This window comes from Camarhynchus parvulus, chromosome 2 (assembly GCF_901933205.1).
Source record: "Camarhynchus parvulus chromosome 2, STF_HiC, whole genome shotgun sequence".
NCBI lineage: Eukaryota > Metazoa > Chordata > Aves > Passeriformes > Thraupidae > Camarhynchus > Camarhynchus parvulus.
This window is the reverse complement of record NC_044572.1, coordinates 18,191,053-18,211,790: the sequence shown is the minus strand read 5'-3', so window position 1 is coordinate 18,211,790 and position 20,738 is coordinate 18,191,053. Positions and strand designations below refer to the sequence as shown.

Here is a 20,738-nt window from a genome sequence, read left to right as displayed (position 1 = left end):
AATTCTGCAGAACTTATAAAAAGTGTAAACTCTTTTTTTTGAAGATTTTTTATGGTTTTGATGTAGACAACATGGACTAGTAGAGGGTATAAAAAGCAGTTGCAGTGAAAATTCAACTTGCCATCTGTGCATTCCCATTGCTAACAATATTGCCAACTTTTGTTTAACAAACAGATTAGCCTTAAGTAAAATTATATATCCTCTAATACCACAGTTCCTTACACCTTCTGCTGTCTCGTGCTCAAAGTTGCTATTTCATTAATAATGCTTCTTCAGCTATTTTTTCCCTTGACTGTTCCCTAAGCTTGATCTATGAGGTTCTCCTTAGAAAAAAATCCCAACCATCTTCTCCAATGTTATTTGAAATAACATTAACATATATTGAAATAACAATAAAATAATAGATTATTTTGCACGTCTATCTTAGGACTTGTCCACAGGAGCATTTGTTCCAGCACTGCTGAGGGGCAGCACCCTCAGCAATTGGATGCAATATCCTCTGGTAACAGAGGGAATATGTAAACTGGATCTGCTGTTGATTGACTAGATGATCTGGATACTGTGTTCACTATAATCCTCATTAGTGGTGCTAGAATGATTATGGGAAGAGGTGGTAAGAGGCTTTGATAAGAAGCATTTGCCTGGAACTAAAGATACAGAAATTCTGCACCTTTGAAAAGATGCAGGATTTAATTGACTTGTTCAATACCTCAGAAAGAATCCATGTCCTTGTAAGTTAAAGAATCCAGAAGTTTGTGACTTGGTCTGTCTGTGGTTCTGCCTCTTGAACTTCTCACCGTGAGTCATATAGAAACACACATTTTTATGTACAGATGCCTACATATGTATATATGTAAACCTTGAATTGTATCACTAGTTTAGTTGATAAAAACAGCATACTGACAAGAAAAAATGGTCCTAAAATAACAAATATTTTTCCCCTTTTTAATTTTGCTAGTGTTGTAGCTAAGGCTGAAGGAATTGTGCCATTAATTAAAACCTTGAACGCCCAGAGGGATGGAGCCATTTCCAATGCCATTGCAGTGCTCACCAATCTGTCCCTGCAAGAGCCCTCCCGTGCCAGTATCCAGAGCCAGGGCATCATGAGTGCCCTTGTGGGGCCACTGCGCTCAACCAACAGCCAAGTGCAGAGCAAAGCAGCCTTTGCCGTGGCTGCCTTTGCTTGTGATGCTGATGCACGAGCTGAGGTAAAACTGAGGTTGTGTTTATTGATGATGTTTCTAGATCTGAGGTGGGAGTTATATTGACCAAGAACCTGTTGTGTCTGACCTAGAAGTCCTGAGTTTTCTATGTAGTTACTTATTTTTGTGATACTTGTTCTGCTCAATATAGCTCCGTTTTTTAGGAGATTTTAGAAAGGGTTTTCTTTAACTTGAATTTTCACGACTGTGTTTGCTTGCACCAAATTAATGCTTTGCAGCTTTTCAGTGACTTCAATGAGCTTTAACTAGGGCCATATCTTGATCTGTATATTTAGGAGCATTAAGCATCAAGGTTTCTTTCAGCTGCAACTGTCAGCTCAACTTTGAAGATGGGAAGTTCAGTCCTCTTTACTCTCCCTCAGTGTTCTGTTGCCCATTTTCAAGGCCTGAACGGCAATGTCTGACCTTGATTAATGAGATACTGGATGTGCACGGAGTAAACGTATTTCAGACAAAACTCAAAATATAATTAATCCTTTGATCAGTGACATCCAGCAAGTTGAACTCTTTTCTGTTTATGAATTGGTCATAGTATTTTCTTCTCATAAATAAGAATGATGCTATGTGCATTCATAAATCATATGCTAGGGTTTTCTCATGGGTCAAGGCTATTAATTAGGACATGAATAAGGGGCACAGATAATTAATCTACCTCTTTCAGTGTCCTTAAAATGTCTTTCTCTTTGAAAATCCAAATGAGCAATATTTCCTCCAGCATGTATAGGAAAGATACTGTAGCACACAAGAGAATAGGATGTTAATAAGATTGTCATACATACAATACAAATTCAAATGTATTGTGATGGAAATTAGTTGCTAGGAGGCACCAGAACACAGAAAAAGCTGTGTAAGTCTCTGTGGCAGTCTTGGGTTGCATAGTCTCTTTGGGTTCCACACTGCAGCCTAATAACTGAAAAGCAGGGCAGAGCCAGAAGGGATGACTGCCTTGTACCACTTAAAAGCTCCAGCCTATGCAGACTTCACAGAAGCACAGAATCCCCATAAATTACCTTTTTTCAGCCCAGTGTAGCTTTTCTACAAAGCTTGAATATTTTGGGAGGTGAATTTCACAAGCTGTTCTTGCTGGAATAGATGAAATATGTAAGTGGCAATGTTTTCACTTTTTTAATAGTTAAGAAATGTCGGTGGGCTGGAACCACTCGTTGAATTGCTGCATTCTAGGAATGAAGAAGTCAGAAGAAATGCCTGTTGGGCTGTTATGGTCTGTGGAAGTGATGAAGTAACTGCTTTTGAACTGTGCAGGCTAGGGTGAGTAGAAATAATATCAAAAGTCAAAAGAACACTTTTGATGAGAGAACTCAATTTAAGTCAATCTTTGCATATTTATAGCTGAATAACAAAGCTTTCTGATAAGCTGAAACTACTTTTGCACCACAGATGTTATAGATGAAATGGTATTGATTTTAAGGAACAGGATCTTCTGGCAAAATATAAGCCTGTTGCTAGAAATGTCTAGAATTATAAAACATTTATTGTTTCTGTGACTGAATTAGGCTTTATATTGAAGACAACTTATATCAGTCAATATGAGGGACTACAGTGCCCCATACATTTGAAAGTGAAATAAAGGTTTCAGACTAAGTTTAATATACAGTAAATTGTACTTACTACACACAGGCTAGATTTGATTTAAAAGCTCTGGTTAACTGCAGGCGTGCTGAAGTGTCATGGAAAAGTGGCTCTGTTTTATTCTTTCTTAGGAAGTCCCAGGTCCATATATTAATATCTGAATTACAAAAGCTGCTTTAGGTTACAAGAATTATGACATGGGACTCCTCAGACAAGGCGACTCTTTTAGTTACTGTTAAATTAAAATATTTGTAATTGCCCTGCTCCCTCTGCTGGGCACTTCTCTGGTGACTGCACAGATACTTTAAATCCATCTATGAGGGAATTTCAGAGACTCTCAGAAATTCAGATCAGGAGGGGCCCTCAAAGGTGACATTATCCATCTATCCTAGTGTAAGACTGCATAAGGTACACTGACATATTTTGGCTTGGGTAAATTTGGATAAATACTGATCCTGCTGGAGTTTGACAACTTTCTGAGGTGACCTGTTCCAGTGCTGGAATATCCTTACACTTAGAAGGGGTTTCTCAGTTTTAAATACCCCTTAAAACAAATCATGTTGTCCTGCTTTCAGTGAGATTGAATAACCACTTTTTACAACAATTTGAGTTTAACTCACTGAATTTTCTCATTTTTCATGTCCCCCTTGTTTCTTTTTCATGACAAAGTAAAAGTGTTAAAAAAGTTTTGTTTGTATCATTTCATCACACATCTCTGAATTTCTCTAATTTTTTATGCCATTTTGAAGTACCATCTCCCAGCCTGGATGGCGTACTTCAGGTGAGGTCGTACCACCATCAAATAAAGCTCAGTAATTATTTTCTCTGTCCTGCATATGGCACTGTTCTTATTTAATATCTTTTTTTGACAGTATCCAAGCAGGACTCCAATTTAAGTGTCCTTCAAGCTTGACAGCACATTATTGATAATAATACATTAAGCATAGTTTTTCAACTAGTCAAGCACTACTTCACGTTATTTTCATGTCGATCATATTCCCTGACCTGCTCATGAGTATCCAAGTAGGAATAAGTGAAAATACTTATAAAAGTCAAAATGTATCTCAAATTCAGCTCATATCTCACATCTACTTCTTCTGCCTATATGTTGAGCCATTTACCCTATTGCAGCAAGGATTAGCTTGACTTTTCATGGTTAATTCTTGAAAAATACGTAATGGCTATTTCTCATCTCTTGTTGCTTGTCTACTGATGGTTTAATAATTTGTTATGGTGTTCTTCAGATGCTGAAATTTGGCTGAATTATCTCTATTATAATTTCATTGTTCATAGTTTTTTCAAAACTAGATAGTATCTTTGCCCTTCTCCACTCTCCAGCCATCTAGCCTAGAATTTTCCAGTACAATTATAAATAGTTCCAATGTGTTGCTTTTGCAAATTAATAAAGTGTATGAGGTAAGTGTCCTCAGGGACTGCTAACCGTGTCTCCTCAAACTTATCCTCGACCTTTTAAGGCTATTGTTTCTACCTCCTTGTTAATATTACTGCCAGGCATCTGCTTGAAACCTTTCTATGAAAACTGAAGCAAAAAACGTATCAGACTCTTCAGTCTTTCTGTGCCATCTGTTATGAGTTTTCTTCCCACATTGAGTAATAGATGTACATTTTCCTCTCTTACTTGTAGCATGTGAAACATTCATTTTTGCTTCAGTCCCTGAATAGTTGTGTCTCGCTTTGCCTGTTCATCTTTCAGGTTTGTCCCTTACTTTTCCTATTTTGTTGAAAGTGTCTGTGTTTCCATTTCTGTTTGATTCCTGGCTTTTTTTTTTTTTCCAACTCTTCATAGAATTTTTGGTGTAGCCATTTTATTTGTCTTTTGTTTTGGCTTATCTTTGTTCCATATAAGGGTAATTGTGCCTGTAATGTCATTTGATTTAGACCCTGCTGTACACATTTTACCTGCCTGCCTTTATTCATTTTCCCCTTTAAAATTGTTCCCTGTGTTACTTGCTGATTATCTACAAGATGCTGTAGATACACAGCTTGAACTGCTCTTCCATCATCTTCTCCCACTTCTCTCTTCTGTAAGAAAAAGATGTCATTTGCCTTGCCTGAAAAACTTGTTCTCTGGAATTCATCTGAATTCATCCCTTCAGAAGTCTACATTGTAGGTGTCCACAGCTGAGGACATCTAGTTCACAGAAATATATATATATATATATATATATATATATATATATATATATATATATATATATATATATATAGTGTATATATAAAATTGATTCCTTGGGACATGAAGAATATCTGCATGTGTGCAGTCACACACAGATATTTGAATATGTGCTCTTACACACACATGAGAATATATAATTCTTTTTTCCTGTTTTACTTTTTTTCATTCCTGAACAGTCTTAGAACAGCAGAATGCAATATTTTCCTGATTCGGTTTCCTTTATTTTCTTAGCGATGTTTTCATAAGTTTTTCAGGTCAAAAAGTTGTCAGTTTGTGGACCTCAGCACCAGAAAAAGCTCAGGAAATTAATTCCTGTCCTCCCATGTCCCCATGTTACTATTTGTTTCTATGTCTATACTGCAAAAATCCTGCCCTTCTGGTGGTGTTGATACAACTCCTTGTGTCCTTGTGTTTCCATGCTTGTTCATGTTTAGCAAATATCTGCCAGCTGTGCTCCCCCAAACACTGTAACAGTGCTAGACCAGAAGGATTCACACATTGCATAATGCACAACTCAATCTGCAAATTGCCTTGCTGCTGACAAGAGAGAGAGAGGGAGAGAGATTGCCTGGACTGTATCATATGGTCAGCTCTGATCATTATTCCTTTTACATGTTTTTTCTCCCAAGTTCTCTTGGGAGTAGTGCTCTATAACATCCTTCTAGATAAAAGGTTGTGGCATCCCGTCTGCATTTCTTTAGGTAGCATTTAACTACCTAAAGGAATTGCTTTTGAGCACTGCTTTTGCTTTTGAGCACTGTTTTCCTTCTCTAGAGAAGGAATTCTGTGCAGCACAGCCACTCCTTGCTGGCCCAGAGGGCACAGGACCAGCACTTGGAAGTGAATCTATTTTGGCCTTGGTAATGCTGAAAACTAACTCTGAGCTGTATAATAACATTTAATTAGTATTTCATGATTAATTAGTCTTTGTATTTAATTTACCAGTGCTTTAGACATCCTAGAAGAAATTAATCTGTCTACAAAGCGTAAAAATAAGTTCAGTGAAGCTGCTCTGGAAAAGCTACTTGATAATAATCTTTCCCAAAAGTACAGCCGGATGGGATATTTATCACCAAGTAATATCATTACTAATGGATTCTATGATTGTGGTCAGGTAAGCTATTCTAAACAAATTAGTCTACTTAGAAAGAGTAACATTTTCCTTTTAATTTAGAAAGAGTGCTGTAGCAACAGCCAAATTCTGGCTACAGAAAATACTTTGTTTTCTTGTCCTGAAATTTCACAGCTGTTATACAGATCTCTTTTGATGATCTTTCTTAATGGATAAAATCATCTTTATGGTATTCCCTAGTTGTGATCTTCCCAATCCTATCTCAGCTGTTCAGACTCTTCCAGATCCTTTCTCAAACTCTAGTTTTTCTGGTCTCTTTCCCTGCATTATACTTAATGCTAACTTGACATTGTATGACCTATGGACGTTTTGTTTGTTAATTTTTACATAAGGAAGCAAAGAGCTCATATTTTCACCTTGGTCATGACCCTTTCTCTCACAAAAGAAGTGTTTGTGTATAAAGTCTGACTCCAGTATCACTTATTAGTGCTGTGCTCAATCTAAATCTGAGAAGGACTTTTCAAAATACCCAGAAAAATTAGAAATACCAGTCTTACTGACAATCAGTGAAATACCTGCTCCTAAAGCACTTGGTTGCTTTTGAAAATTCTGTCCTATCTCATAAAGCCTTCAGAGGCAGGAACATTTCCTTATTCTGGAACAGTTTGAAATGCTTCAAACCAATAACTACAAGCTAAAATATTTATAAACAATCTTTTCTAAGAAAAAATTTTTAAGAAAATGCAAATTGAGAGGAAAATAATTTCAGATATTTTGAATAGCTTTATAAGTTCTAACACAGTCTTTGGGTTTAGGATTAGGAATTTTAAATTACTGTTTAGGTATCTTTTAAATGGATTTTTTTCTCTGCATCTTTAACTTAGCAGAAACCTTGTATTTTATGCTAATTTTCTTGTAGGTAAAACATGGAGGGAAATTTTTGTCTTTGGAAGAACTAAGCAAGCAAGAGCTTACTGACCGTCGGGCAATAATCTTCGTTAATGCTAAACCCCAAGAAAGGTGAGTCATGTTAGATCTATTAGTATTTGTTGTAATACCTCATTTTTTTAATGGTTTTCACTTTTTCCAGTACAAACTTCATTCTATCTATCTATCTATCTATCTATCTATCTATCTATCTATCTATCTATCTATCTATCTACACATACACATATATAAATAGCAACATGTATTCTATTCCCAGCACAGTGCTTTTGCTTTTATGTCCTAGGAGACAAAACATTCGTATTTTATAAAATAAGAATTCAGAAAATAGCTCATTCAGTTGAGTTGCTTTATTTATCTTAGCCTTGAAGACTCATTCATTTAACTCTCTTTGATTCCTGATGATGGGACACCCAGTGTTTTATTAGTTATAACAAAGCTTGTCATCTGCTGTAATAATTATGTCATCTGAGCTGAATGTCACATTCGACAGTGAAAGCTATGATTTGATGTTCCTCTTGTGCAGACAAATGCATGGAATTTTAAGCACATCATTCCAAGGGGTGGGACAAAGCCAAGCATTAAGCTCTCAGGCTTGATAAAGAACCTGTGTCCATTTCTTCTCTGTTTAAGTTGAAGCCAGCCTAACAAATCTTTTTAGATTTGAATGCAGGAAATTGGTATTGGGCTTGTTTAACTGGGAGCCATTTCCTGTAAACAGTCTCACAGATCAAAGATCACTCTACCAACATTTTGCAAGTCCAAAAACTTCTTCTCTGTCAACACATCACATATTTGGGTTACAGTATCATTAGCTTCCCTTTCAAGCTTGTATTTGACACCATAAAGATGTCTGGGAATATCTGTGACAAATTAGATATCCATGCTCTTTGTTGATCCTTCGAGCTGTCTCTAACTATCAGGTCTTCATTCTTTGACTTTGATACAATTTCTTGCTTTTGCACATTGGCAGCAGCCTTACTCCCCAGTTACTTTTGTGTTCATTGTTGGGCATTCTCAGAAGAAAAAAAGAATTCTAGCGCAGGAACTGGTAGGGCTCATTGGCAGAGCTTTAAACCAGCCTGGAAGGGGGAAAGAGGTAAAGCCAGGTTGGACAGTGATGAGTGATGGGATGGGGTGTCAGTACCTGAGGAGAGGAGCACCAACAGGATCCCTCAGTCTGCCTCAGGAGGTGTTGGCTACAATGCACCACACCTGAAATGTGTCCACACTAATGTGCCCAGCAAGAGAGACAAACAAGGGGAATCCAGGCTTTGGCCCAGTCCCAGAGATTTGACATCTCTGGCAGGAGTGAAACCTGGTGGGATGGGTCCTGTACCTGGAGTGCCCTGCTGGATGGTTCCGGGCTCTTCAGGAGGAACAGGCAGGGCAGGAGAGGTGCAGGGGTGGCACTGTATGGAATAGAAGGGGCAGAATGTGTGGAGCTCACAGCTGCCAATGGCACACCTGAGAGCCTCTGGGTGAGAATCAAGGGACAAACAAATAATGCAGATGCCATCATGGGAGTCCACTACAGACATCCTGGACAGGACAATGATGAATTATTCTTTGAGGAACTAAGGGACTCTTCCAAGTCAACTGCCCTTGTCCTTATGAGAGACTTCAACTTGCCAGAGATTAACTGGGAATATCACACAGCTGGTACAACCCAGGCCAGAAGATTCCTAAAAATCTTTATGGAACAGGCTTGGAAAGATGCCCTCCTTGATCTACTCCTTGTCAACAGGGTGGTGGATCATGTGAGCAAGTGGAGATTGGAAGCCATTTTGGCCACAGTGGCCACGAAGAGATCAAGTTTAAAATCTCTGTTAAAAGAAGGGAAAATGCAAAAACCTTGACTCTGGACCTGAGGAGAGCAGAACTCAGACTGCTCAGGGAGTTAGTGAGTAAGATCCCCTGGGAAAGTTTTTGCAGATGCTAGCATCCATCAGTGTTGGTCTTATTAAACATCACCTCCTAAGGGCACAGGAGCAGACAATTCCCAAATGTCAGAAGTCAGTCATACAAGGCAGAAGGTCATCTTGGTTGAACAGGATTCTTCTCTTAAAAATAAGACAAAAAAGAAAGGTGTATGCCCCGTGGAAGCAAGGTCAGGTGACGTGGGAAAAACACAGAGCCACTGCTGGCCACTGTAGGGACAAAATTCATGTGGCCAAAGTTTGTTTGGAGTTGAAGCCAGCCAGAACTGTGGGGGACAAGAAAAAGAGTTTTTTTCAAATATATTAAATGGCAACAGGCAGTGCCTTGAGGGGAAGCCATGAGAGAAGTGGCTGAGGTCACTTGGTCTGTTCAGCCTGGAGGAGACTGAGGGGAGACCTCATGGCAATCTACAGCTTCCTCAGGAGGGGCAGAGGAGGGTCAGGCACTGATCTCTTCTCTGTGGGGACTAGTGACAGGACCTGAGGGAATGGCCTGAGGTTGTGTCAGGGAAGGTTTAGGTTGGATATTAGGAAAAGGTTCTTCCCCCAGAGGGTGGTTGAGCACTGGAACAGCTGCCCAGGGAAGTGATCACAGCACCAAGCCTTACAGAGTTCAAGAAGGATTTGGACAATGCTCAGGCACATGGCATGACTCCTGGGGATGGTTCTGTGCAGAGCCAGGAGTTGGATATGATGATCTTGATGGGTCCCTTCCAACTCAGCATATTCTGTCATTCTGTGATTCCATACTTCGTTTTTGATCCCTGAATTAATGTCTGGTTTATTAGTAGTTATGTTATTTCTTTCACTTATATACCACCTATGAATATATTTATTGTCCTTTAAAATCCAAACTCCATTTTCATAGCTTCACATGCAAATATTAACTCTGCAAACAAATGCAAAAATATCTTCTTCTGTTTCAGTGTTGTAGAAGTACAAGAAGTATCACCGTCTGTTTCAGGAAGAGCCAGCAAAGAAAAACCAAGGTATGGTTCTCAGATTTCCTGGTTGTCAATGTTGTGTTTTTGCTGTAACACTAAGAATAGAAGTCTGAGAAAATAGTGACAGATCGTTTCTGAATGGAGTACAAATACCTAAACACAATGTTAAATATATTTTTGGAGTCTTTCTTTCATCTCCTTTTTGCAGTAATATTCCTTTGTCTATCTTAGTGATTACTCTTCCTCTCTTTCCATGCTGTATTTGAACAGCTCACACTTATTTGCTCTTTTTTTTTTTTTTCTTCATTATCCCTTGGAAGCAGTGAAATACTGTTATTTTACAGCTTAACAACCAAGACACGGGGAAATTACAGTAGAAGTTCCTTCTCAGTTTAGAACCTAAACCCATTAATTGTTCCTACACTGCCTACATGCCTCCTTATTTCTAGATTAAATCTCTTCCAGTGCAGTTGACAGATGACTAAAAGCTGAGAAGGGTGTGCTCAGAGCTGTCCTGGTTTTTAGGCAACTGGCCTAGAAATGCTTCACTCTTGCAGCGCTTGTCCTGATCCATACAATACACCAGGTACAGTGCTGCAGTCTGTCTCTTCATACCAAGTAGATCAGAACCTCTACTCTTGTAGTGGAAATTTTATTTCCTTCTTTTACAGAAAGAGGATTTGAGTCTGTCCCTAACACCTGCAGAGAGTTGACCACAAGATATTTGGGGTTTAGCAGTCTCTTTGTGGTTTGTTGTAGCTGATCACTAACGATGAGATGCAATGAACAGGGAGTTTTACTTGAGCTGTTCAGGTACTTAACTCTCCTCACTCTCACCAAGACCAGGCTTTTAGTCCTTGTCTAATATAAAATACTTGACCTGTAGTTTGTTCCTGTGGAAGGATACTGAGCCATGGTCTCCCAGCTGTCCTTCCTGTAAAACAGCAGCACAATTGTGACCACAACAGAGAAGGCAGGTGTGCATGCCTGATTCCAGGGGAATCCAAAAGCAGTCCAAATGGAGCCTTCTTACCATCAGTGGAATGGTCTCTAATCCTTGATAGGAATGTGATACAACCTACAACTGCCCTTGGCTTTTCTGTTAGCTGACTTAGCGAGGTGACTGTTTATCATACTGGTTTCAGTGGGTCCCAGGCTTGACTTCCTAATTTTCCTTTCTTTATGGTAAAGGGAGCCTTGGCAATGGCTAAGGGCTATGAGTTCTAGTCGGTGATGGAAATGCTGAGTGCTGCAGGGTTGGAGAAAAAGGAGAAATGGTGTGTCTGTTGTAGGAGCTGATGTGTTTCCAATTTTTATTGTGGAGCTCGTTCATGAACTGATACCCTACTGTCTCTACAGGTGTTTTACTGACAGAGATAATGGCTGATTTCTGACACTGCTTGTATATTTCTGTGTATGATTGCATCTGGGCTTGAGAAATGAAATGTGCAGTAAGAAAATCAAGACAAAACTGAAACCTGCTTTTGATTTCAATAATTCAGTGGTATCTCCAATAGAGGAAAATCACAAGTTACCTAGACAATGGTGTTCACTCAGCAAAAGCAGCACTAGAGAAAAAGGCTTAAAGTATTATACTTTGAGTTATATTTGAATATGTTTGAATTATATCAATTTGTTTAGAACAGACACGCAATGACGGAGATGCAAATTACTGACAGATAATAGCTACTGACTGTGAATGTTTGAGGTTTTGACTTAAATCAGGACCCAGGTTGTCAGACTAGTCCATCTGAAAGTTATTGACTTACAAGGCAGACATTCCCATTTGACTAGTTATTTGGACTGCAAGCACTTCTGAAATTCAGTTTAAATCATTTTATAGTAGATACCTGAAATGGATTGTATGAATTGCATTGTAGAAGGTTCCTGTTTCAGGATGCACCAGAGTAGATACAGCAGCTTGAGTGCCTTAGGAGGCCTGTCCCAGCTTCTGCCCCCTCCCAGGTCCTCCTGCTGCCCCATGTGCCCTGCTCATGACCCACTGTGCCTCTGCCAGTTTAGTCAAAGGAAGCAGAGGCAAGGGGAGATACTGAGCCCCAGTTATTTTTTCTCTGCTCAAGTGGGGAGTTCCTTCACCTTGGAAGATGCTCTAGTCATAGGCCATTTTGTATGGTCTCAGGAGCTGGAAGACCTGTTCTGACAAGATAATATATTTGTTTATTACAGTGTGTGATGAGGATTCACTTGGATAGTTGCTTTCTAATGTCATTTATATCACTTACAGTGTAAATGACTGCTCTGTTTGCAACCATAACTCCTTTAAAAAGCAAAACATTTTCTTTAGGAAAAAAATAAAGACTTGACTCAATTTCCCATAGTAAACCTTGCAGGGGTACAAGGACTCCTTTCTTCAAGTATGAAATAATTGCTTTTGAATGTCATGATCAAGTTCTATGATTTATAACCCTATTGTCATTCATTTTGAATCCATAATTCATACATCATTATTATTATTAATTTCTGAGATATATGGGAGTTACTTGAAGGTCAGTAGAGCTGACTCCAAGTCTCAAACATGCTTAGACTTTTTCCTATGTATTTTTTCCTTTGATCATATGTTTCTGTTCATCATTACTTTGCAAAGTACTACTGAACACTGTTTAAAACCATTGTTTTGAAAAAGTGATATTACTTTATATAAACCATAGTTGAAAGCCAAGAGAAAGGGCAGTTGTAATTGTCTGCTGGAAATGTTTGAATTAGATGTGAGGAAGTGCCTAGTTGATAGTTTGACATATATTTTCATTGACAGCAACATTTTTAATCAGGCAGTTTCATATCTGATATACACATTGACTGGGCTAAAAGATTGTATTTAATGTAGACTAATAAATGTGTATTTATTCCCTCCTATGTTTCAGTACTGCATTTAAGGAAACACTCCCCAATGCTCATTTGCTCATTTTCAGAAGAGAACCAGGGCATTTAAGTAATGCAAAATGGGAAAGAACATAGGTGTCATGGCTGCTTTTTGATGGTAGAATATTGTATTGGCTACCTTCGTCCTCCAGCTGATGCTCTGGTGACCTGTTGGACTCTTGTGCTAAAGTTGCAAAGAATCAGAAACAGCTTGGAGACTATTAAGTGCCATGAGCTCTCCTTTGCAATATTCCTCTGCTTTCACAGCAAGTAGTCTCACGACTAGGAAGACAGCTCTGAGAAATGAGAGTGATTTTTTTTCTGATGTCACAATTCCCACTGGCAAGAAAATGGGGATTAAAAAAGAGGGCAAGAAAAAAGGGCAGTAGAAGTCTAGTGTAGAGGTTACTGGTTATTTTATAGCACTGAGCTGTAAGACAGCAGCTCCACAGTTCCTTGTGAAATAAGGATTAGACAGATATGATGAACTGAAGAGTTGAGGAGTAAGAGACAAGTGTGGAAGACAACTTTAAATCACCTATTCCACCAAGGAACACAACATAGTCGTACCTGAGAGAAATAAGCAGCAGCAAAAAGCCCAAACAAATCATTGTTCAAACCCATCTCTCTCAGGTGTTTTGTTCCTGAAAATTGGAAAGGAGAAGAATAAGTGTGATTCTAGAATCATTTGAATAGATAGGAATAGGAAACAAATTCTCCTATAGCACTGTAATTTAATGGTGCACTTCTCATAGAGAAAAGAAAGTACTGGAAGGATAGAAGGGAAGAAGGGGGGAAAAGGGAAAATGGCAGAGAAACAAGAATTACAGCATTTGTAAGTGTTGTTCTCTTGAAAACCTCCTAAACTGGACATCAGAGAGTTGGGAATAATTCAAGATTTTTTAAACACAGTGTTTTTAACCATAATGTATAAATGGATAAATTGATAAGTAGATAGCTGTTTAATCTAGCATTATAAGGTTCCCTGGCTATAGTTAGATAGAGTCAAATTAGATAAAGAAAACTGTTTATCTGCTTTTTTCCAAGTGTAAGTGTAATTAATAACCAGAACAGTTTATTTAAGAGGGTGGTGAATTTTCTATACTTTTAAGATTAAATCTTAATTGGTTACCCTTCTAAAATAATGTGCTTTGTGACACCTATTTAAAGGGCTCTTTGTGAATATGGTAAATCTCCATAGGTTAAAGAAAAGTTTGCAAAGTATTCTGAAGACAAATTGCTTGAATTCAACTACTGATAATGATGTATGCCCTTTTGCTTTGTTCAATGCCTTCCATCTTGAGAGTGCTATTCATAGTATAAATTTTAAGAATAATTTGAAGAGCATACAATAATGATAGTGTGTCTTGGAGCCATGTACTCTAGTGGTCCTTTATTTCTTTTTTTTCTTTTTCCATCCAAGATCACCAGAAATATTACATATTTTAAAAAATGAACCAGAACTGTAAAATGAAATAAAGAAGTTTTGTTGTACTTCGCAGTAAAAATTTTCAGGATCTGCATTGAAAAGATACACAATGCTTACAAAACACTAGTTTCATGTGTTCCCACAAATGAAAGATCCTAAACTGTCTGATTGTATAGACCTTAATAATACCTCTGGTAAGATAATGATTTTATAGTTGCTGCATAACTTGTGAAATGCACAGTATTTAATTTAAGCACAACAGTAATTTCATTTATACTTCTGGGTGCTTAAGATGCCTGTTTAGGATCATGGTCATTTTTCAGATCCCAAGCATTAGGAAAATATGAAGCACGTGCCTTGAAAAAGAGTCAGCAAAACCACAGAATCTTTCTCTGACAAGCCATGCTGTAGTTTGCCTAATGCTTGAAGTACCTGAACTTGCAAGGTCAGAGGCTGTCTTTTGGAAAGTCCTGTCAAGATTTCAGCTGTGCTTTTGATACCATTTTTTCCTTTATTTGATGACCAGATTTTTATCAAGTAAAAAATCATTGGAGTTTGTGGTTTTTAGTTCATATCCATACAAAACTACACCATAACTAAAAATATGCCCTATATGTATATAGTAGGTAAGTAAGTGTCTCCTCCTCTATATAATCCATACATGGGAAAGGCATATCAGAGCCATTAACTAAAAATAAAATGAGAACTGACAACAATGTTAATATGGAGCTAGTGGCATTTGTTTCTAACCACCTCCTGTGGTCATGTTCCACAAGTGTTCTCTACAGCTTGGTAGATTTTGGATATTTGTTATCGAGAGAAGAGATATCTCCTACCTTCCACCTCTCCCTAGTCAAATTGTCTAAATGTCCTATTGGAGAATTAATGTGTTTGAATTTGAACTTTAGAGAATACAGTATTTGAGATAAGTGTATCATTTTTTTTTCTCTGTAAGAAAAGGGAAAGGGAAAAAAGAGGAGGAAAAACCAAAAGAAGTTATTCGAGTTGCACCTACAATCCTGGAGGAAATAAAGCTAGAAAATTCCCATTGGGTACCACCACCTGACTTCGTTTTAATGGATTACATTAATGATGCTTCCAAAACAATTCTACCAATAACTTCGACCCGAGAACAAGTTGTGGCTCTTGCACAGTGAGTACTAAATCGTATTTCCATAAGCTGAATTGGTAAAATAACTGTTTTCTTATCCAAAGTCAACTTTTTCAAAATAGTTATTTTCCCATGCTTAAGTGGAATTCAAATCAGCTTTGGCCCAGAATGCTGCCATATTTAGATTTTAAGCTTCTTGTTTCTAATTTTGTCACAATTAATTTAATATATTTTAAAATAAAGTATTACTTGCAACAAAAGACTATCAATTTCTCATTTAAAAAAAATATTCTCATAGACAATTTAAGGGTATTTTTCACATTTATACATCTGTACTGATTCTTTCCAGTGAACACATCAGCTGCATATAGCATCTACATAATCAAGGAGCCCCAGAGCTCCAGGTTTTGCAAAGCCTAAAAACATGGTTAGAACCCAAACCTAATAGTCAAGATGGTTGCAAGTGACATGTATCATGTCTGTTCTCCTGCCATCTTTCCTGCCTACTTGGTTTTGGAACCCCTTGGAACCACAACTCTGTTGTATTTTGTTTTCTATTGAGCCAAAAGCATAATACAAGTTTTCTAACACAGCTTTTAAGTGCTCTTGTAATTAACATCCTGACGATTTAATAGTGCCAGAATATTGCAATAGTGCATATACAGACTGTTGGTATCAATGTGTGATTCATTGGTTACACTGACTGCTCAGCCTGGGCACCAATCACTGTCACCTCCAAGCAGTGTGTCTGTTTTCATCTTCTCCACAGTTTAATCTTTACATCTTGGCAGTTTCCAGGCTGCCTCCTGAATCTGGAGAGTTTGGCATCAGGTCCCACTTTCACAAAATTTGTTACTTTTACTAACTCTCATTTTTAATGAAGTCGTCTAATGTGATATGAGGAATGAATTTTCCATTGATTGCAGAATTTGACAGGACAGAAATTAATCCTTAACTATCCATCTGTGTATAAATCACGCTGCCTTCCTCAAGGTGGAATCCATAAAATTCTCTTATAAATCTGCTCTTCTAACACAGCAGTGAAATACTTGCAGACACACAACCCAGTGAAACAATCACGGGAAATTTAACTAGAATGTTTTCTATGGGGATTTTTCTGTCTGTGTTGCATTTCAGGCACCTGCCTGAATAGCATGTGTTGAATAGGGAGTGGGGGAGAAGGCAGCTGCAGCATCCCTCAGCAGCCTGGCAGCCTGGGTGGAGTTCCTCCTGTGCTCACTGGGGATGAGGTCAGGCTAGATGAGGGGACATGAGAAATGCTGGATATGTCCTTTGGAACAAACACAGCACACCTTTGTGTGGTGGTGAGCATGCTGGCTGGGGCAGCATTGCTCTCTTTAATGAGGGCTGCCCATGGGCACACACAGCACAAGGGGCTGCTGTGCTGCCCCACACTTTCTCACCTTCACCCAGTAATTCCCAGCTTCAAGATACCCGGTCTGACACGCTTGGTGATAGCTCCCTGTGCCCATGCTATTGCAACCAATGCTTCCTCAACTCTAAATTTTGAAAAGTGAGGCCTTGGAGGTTGCCTTGCTTGTACTGGGCAGAGGAACACATTTACTGCTTCTGCAGAGGAGGGGATGCAGGTTTTAACTCCCTGTTGGAAGCAATGGCTTGTGATTTTCATGTCAGCTTTGCAACATCTTGTCCAGAGTGAGAGACCTCAATAACCCTTGTGCCTGTGGCTGAGGCACTGAGGGGAACAAAGGTCTTTACATACAGTTACCTGCACCGGGGAGATGAAGAGGTGTGTGTCTATGGGGAGACTTACAAACCAGGGCTTGGTCCTGTGTGCACACCGTCCCCCAAAAGATGTGGTTTTGGCAGAGCTTACACTGACAGTGAGTTCTGATCTGTTTCTGTTTCTGTAAATGGATAAATACCGCTCACCCCCAAAATATTGGCTTCAATATAAGAAGGCACACGTAGAAGATAAGTACCTTCAATGAATACAGCTGCTTTTCTATGTTGGGATCATTACCTATGGCTTTATTTTTGTCATACGTATTCTCATGCCTTTATTACTATTTCAAACAAATGATAGGTCTGGAGACTGTAATATGTAACTCACCTAATCTGTTACCTGTAAACATGACCATCAGCTTCTGTAATTACTTCTTCAGTAATTACACTGTTATTGATGACTTTTTCTGATGATTTTGTGCCTATACTACAGCTCTCCAGAATCTCTGCTTTTGCACCTTGGTTTAGGTGACAAAATATGAATGACCTGAGTTATGGTTATCTGTATTAATCAGTAAGCATATTTAAAATATCAATTACTGAATTTTAAAAAAAATTAATTAAGCAAAAGTAGAAAAAGTATTACAGTCTTAAAGGTCATTCACTTCTTGTTTGTATACATTTTATTGTGCTACATTTTTGCAATAAATACAAGAGGAATTGTAGATGTAATTGATCCCAGTATGCATTTGAAACAGGTTTGTTGCAGACAGGATGGGTGGCCCTATTGAAAAAGAGGAACTACATAATTTCTGCTGGGAACTTGACATGAGTGAAATAGAATTTGACCTGAAAAGCAACATTGTGCCTATCGGGAAAATCAAAAGAGGGACGTTCTATCACAGAGCTTTACTTTTCAAGGTACATTATCATTTATTTTGCAGCATAACATATTGCTGTTCAATGGATAATCTAAACTAAATATATTTGCATCAGTTTGATACATTATTTATATTTATGTAAAATCTTTTGTATACAGTTTCATAATTTTTCGACAGCAAAGTTGATTTCCCAGTGAATGAAAGCCAGCTTCTTTCTGTAAACATTCTTGTTGTCATTAAATTGTCTTAAGTGATATCAGCAGAATACTTGATAAATGGCAAAAAGCCAAAGTATTTGATTTGGAGTCAAAACATTTTACATTTTCTGTAAACTGCAAAATATTGAATTATGCAGCTTCCTTCTTTTTCCATGCTGCAAATGTAAACTTGTTGAGACAATTTTTAATTTGGTATCTATCCAGTATTCTGTGATAGTATATAACAGCTTCTATGTTCTAGTTTCTTTGAAGAAACTTGGAAGTTTTATTTTTGCTTTCTTTGTATGAAGATGTACTGGTGCAGCCTGGTTATCTGTCCCATCCTATTTCCTTGGCTGGATTTTTCTCTTTCTTGAATGGAAAGAAACAGAGAATCAAACACATTAAGAAGGAAGAACCTAGGAAAGAGTACACAGGAGAAAATGTACAACCCTAAATTTATGGTATCCATAGGGAGATAAAGTTTCCAACTTATTTTATGACATTCTGAGGCTGTGAATTAATTATGCTCCACTGTCCTAAGAAACTTTTGTAGGGACAGGTCATCTCTCTTAAAGCCACAGCACTCTAAGCAATGGGTATCTGTCCATTTGTAACAAGTTAAAAATCTTCCAGGATTTCATTCCTTCACAGCAGATGTGTGTTGAAAAAGCAGTTTGGTAGCTGGAAACCATTATAGGTCTGTCTGTGATAGTGCAGCCCAGAGGAAGGGCAGGTGTTTCATCTAGCAGACACTTGCCTCGCATTTCATTGCTTCCCACATTTCCCGGGCTGAAAAGCAAGGAGTGTGCTTCGGAGTGTAGCAACAGTCCTAAACTTACACTGATAAAAATGTTGCCTTTTTACACTTAATATTTCATACTAGCTATATGTGTGCAGTGTGCCTACACCTCATTGCTTGAATATACTTCAAAATGTTATTCAGAAGTAAGTCTTCCAAGTAGACAGAAAACATTGCTGGGTACTGTGGATGTTGCACTTCATTTGAGATCTGAAGGACTGGCTGATAACCATATCAGTGTTTGAAAAAAGTTAAAATGAATGTTTTTCATGCTGTGCATTGGAAATGTGAGAAATGGCGTTTCAAAGCCTACACTTTCTATGCAAACCAACAATAAAGGTTTGAAGTTTGGAACACTTGAGAAATTTATAAAGTATGTTTCAAGAAAGCTCTAGCTAGGCCTTGGTTTTGTTTTTTAAGCATGACTGGGCCTTGCTGTATATCACAGAAGCTACATGAATTAACTGCATTAACTACTTTTTCTTTCTTTTTTTAGGTGATAGCAGACAGAATCGGCATTGGCTGTAGTTTAGTTCGTGGCCAGTATAACAGATGTTGGAATGAAGTTAAATTGGTTGAATACACTCCCAATGGGCTTCTGCTTCCTCCTCAGGAGTATGTTGTAGATGTAATGTTTGAACCAGGCTGTTTGCTAAAACAAGGAAGCGCAAAGGCTGATCAATACAAACGTGTTTAATAATTTTGATGAATATCACCAAAATAAATATTTTAAATATGTTTTCAGTGCTGTATTTATGAAACATGAGGGGGTTCATATCCAACCATTAAAAAGAAGCATATCTGGTATGTTGTCTGAAATGTTTAATTGAATGTGGTTTTGATACCTAGCTTCAGTGCTTAGAAATTTTATTAATTTTTTGTAGTATTCGAAGACTCAATTGCAAAACTACAGATTAAAATTTTGTAATAATAATATTTGGTGTATGCTAACATTACAATGCTTATTAAATAGGTTAAATTCTAATACAGCATATTCTTTTTTTTTTAAATTTTCCTTCAAATCCCATGCACACTTATAGGAATTTCATGTCCATAAAGCAAAAAAATGTGACATCAGATGAAATGACAAGACACCTAAAAACAACTGGACAATTTTTGTGTGAAATAACCCAATAACTGAAAACTAGAACTACAATAACATTATACTTTCACCTCCATAGAAAAAAAATCCCATTTATATTTCTTAGAACTTGGCAGAGTTAATATTTACAGATAATAGGATACTCTGCATGAAAGTATATACTGTTTGTCCTGGCACAGGAAAGACAGATGATTGATAAGTTAGTGCTTGTGATCTGTTTAAGTTCTTTATTTTTGACTTGAAGATAAAATGGACTCCGAGAGGGCAGCAGTTTTAGACAGGGAATTTGTATTTCTTGCAGCCTTGGGTAAAGTGGTGCTGCTAGGAGTGGCGGCACTTTTAAGAGAGGTAAAACACTGGCTAGAACACTGGGAAACACTTCCTGGTGAAACTGTCAGGGATGTACTGGAGTATTTCAGAGAGCACCACTATCAATTGAGTTTACTGTGGAAAGCTGAGAGAATGTACTGTACAGCAGTTAGGCCAGTGCAGGCCTAACAGAACTGAATTTCAGAAGACCAGAACACCTTCAACAAGGAATTTACTTCCTGCCTACCAAAAATGTGATTTAAAAAATTGGGGTCTGTATTCTTTTAGCTTTTTAATGTTTGTATAAGCACAGTCACTTGCCTTGACTGCTTTGGTTGAGGAGGAGGAGGTTTGTATCTGTTGTATTCATTACTGCTCATGAGCATGATCCCCTCACTCCCTCTCCTTC

General features: G+C 37.9%; 1 protein-coding gene across 1 annotated transcript in view; it reads left to right on the top strand.

The window, feature by feature from the left end:
- ARMC3 (armadillo repeat containing 3) overlaps positions 1-19,615 on the top strand; it is a 61,286-nt gene extending 41,671 nt beyond the window's left edge. Inside the window, exons 12-19 of the mRNA XM_030971723.1 lie at positions 959-1,208; positions 2,356-2,492; positions 5,956-6,124; positions 7,002-7,102; positions 9,894-9,956; positions 15,176-15,373; positions 17,797-17,959; positions 19,415-19,615. Coding sequence (XP_030827583.1) covers positions 959-1,208; positions 2,356-2,492; positions 5,956-6,124; positions 7,002-7,102; positions 9,894-9,956; positions 15,176-15,373; positions 17,797-17,959; positions 19,415-19,615 — 1,282 coding nt within the window. The remainder of the gene's footprint in view (positions 1-958; positions 1,209-2,355; positions 2,493-5,955; positions 6,125-7,001; positions 7,103-9,893; positions 9,957-15,175; positions 15,374-17,796; positions 17,960-19,414) is intronic.
- The last annotated feature ends 1,123 nt before the right edge of the window (positions 19,616-20,738 follow it).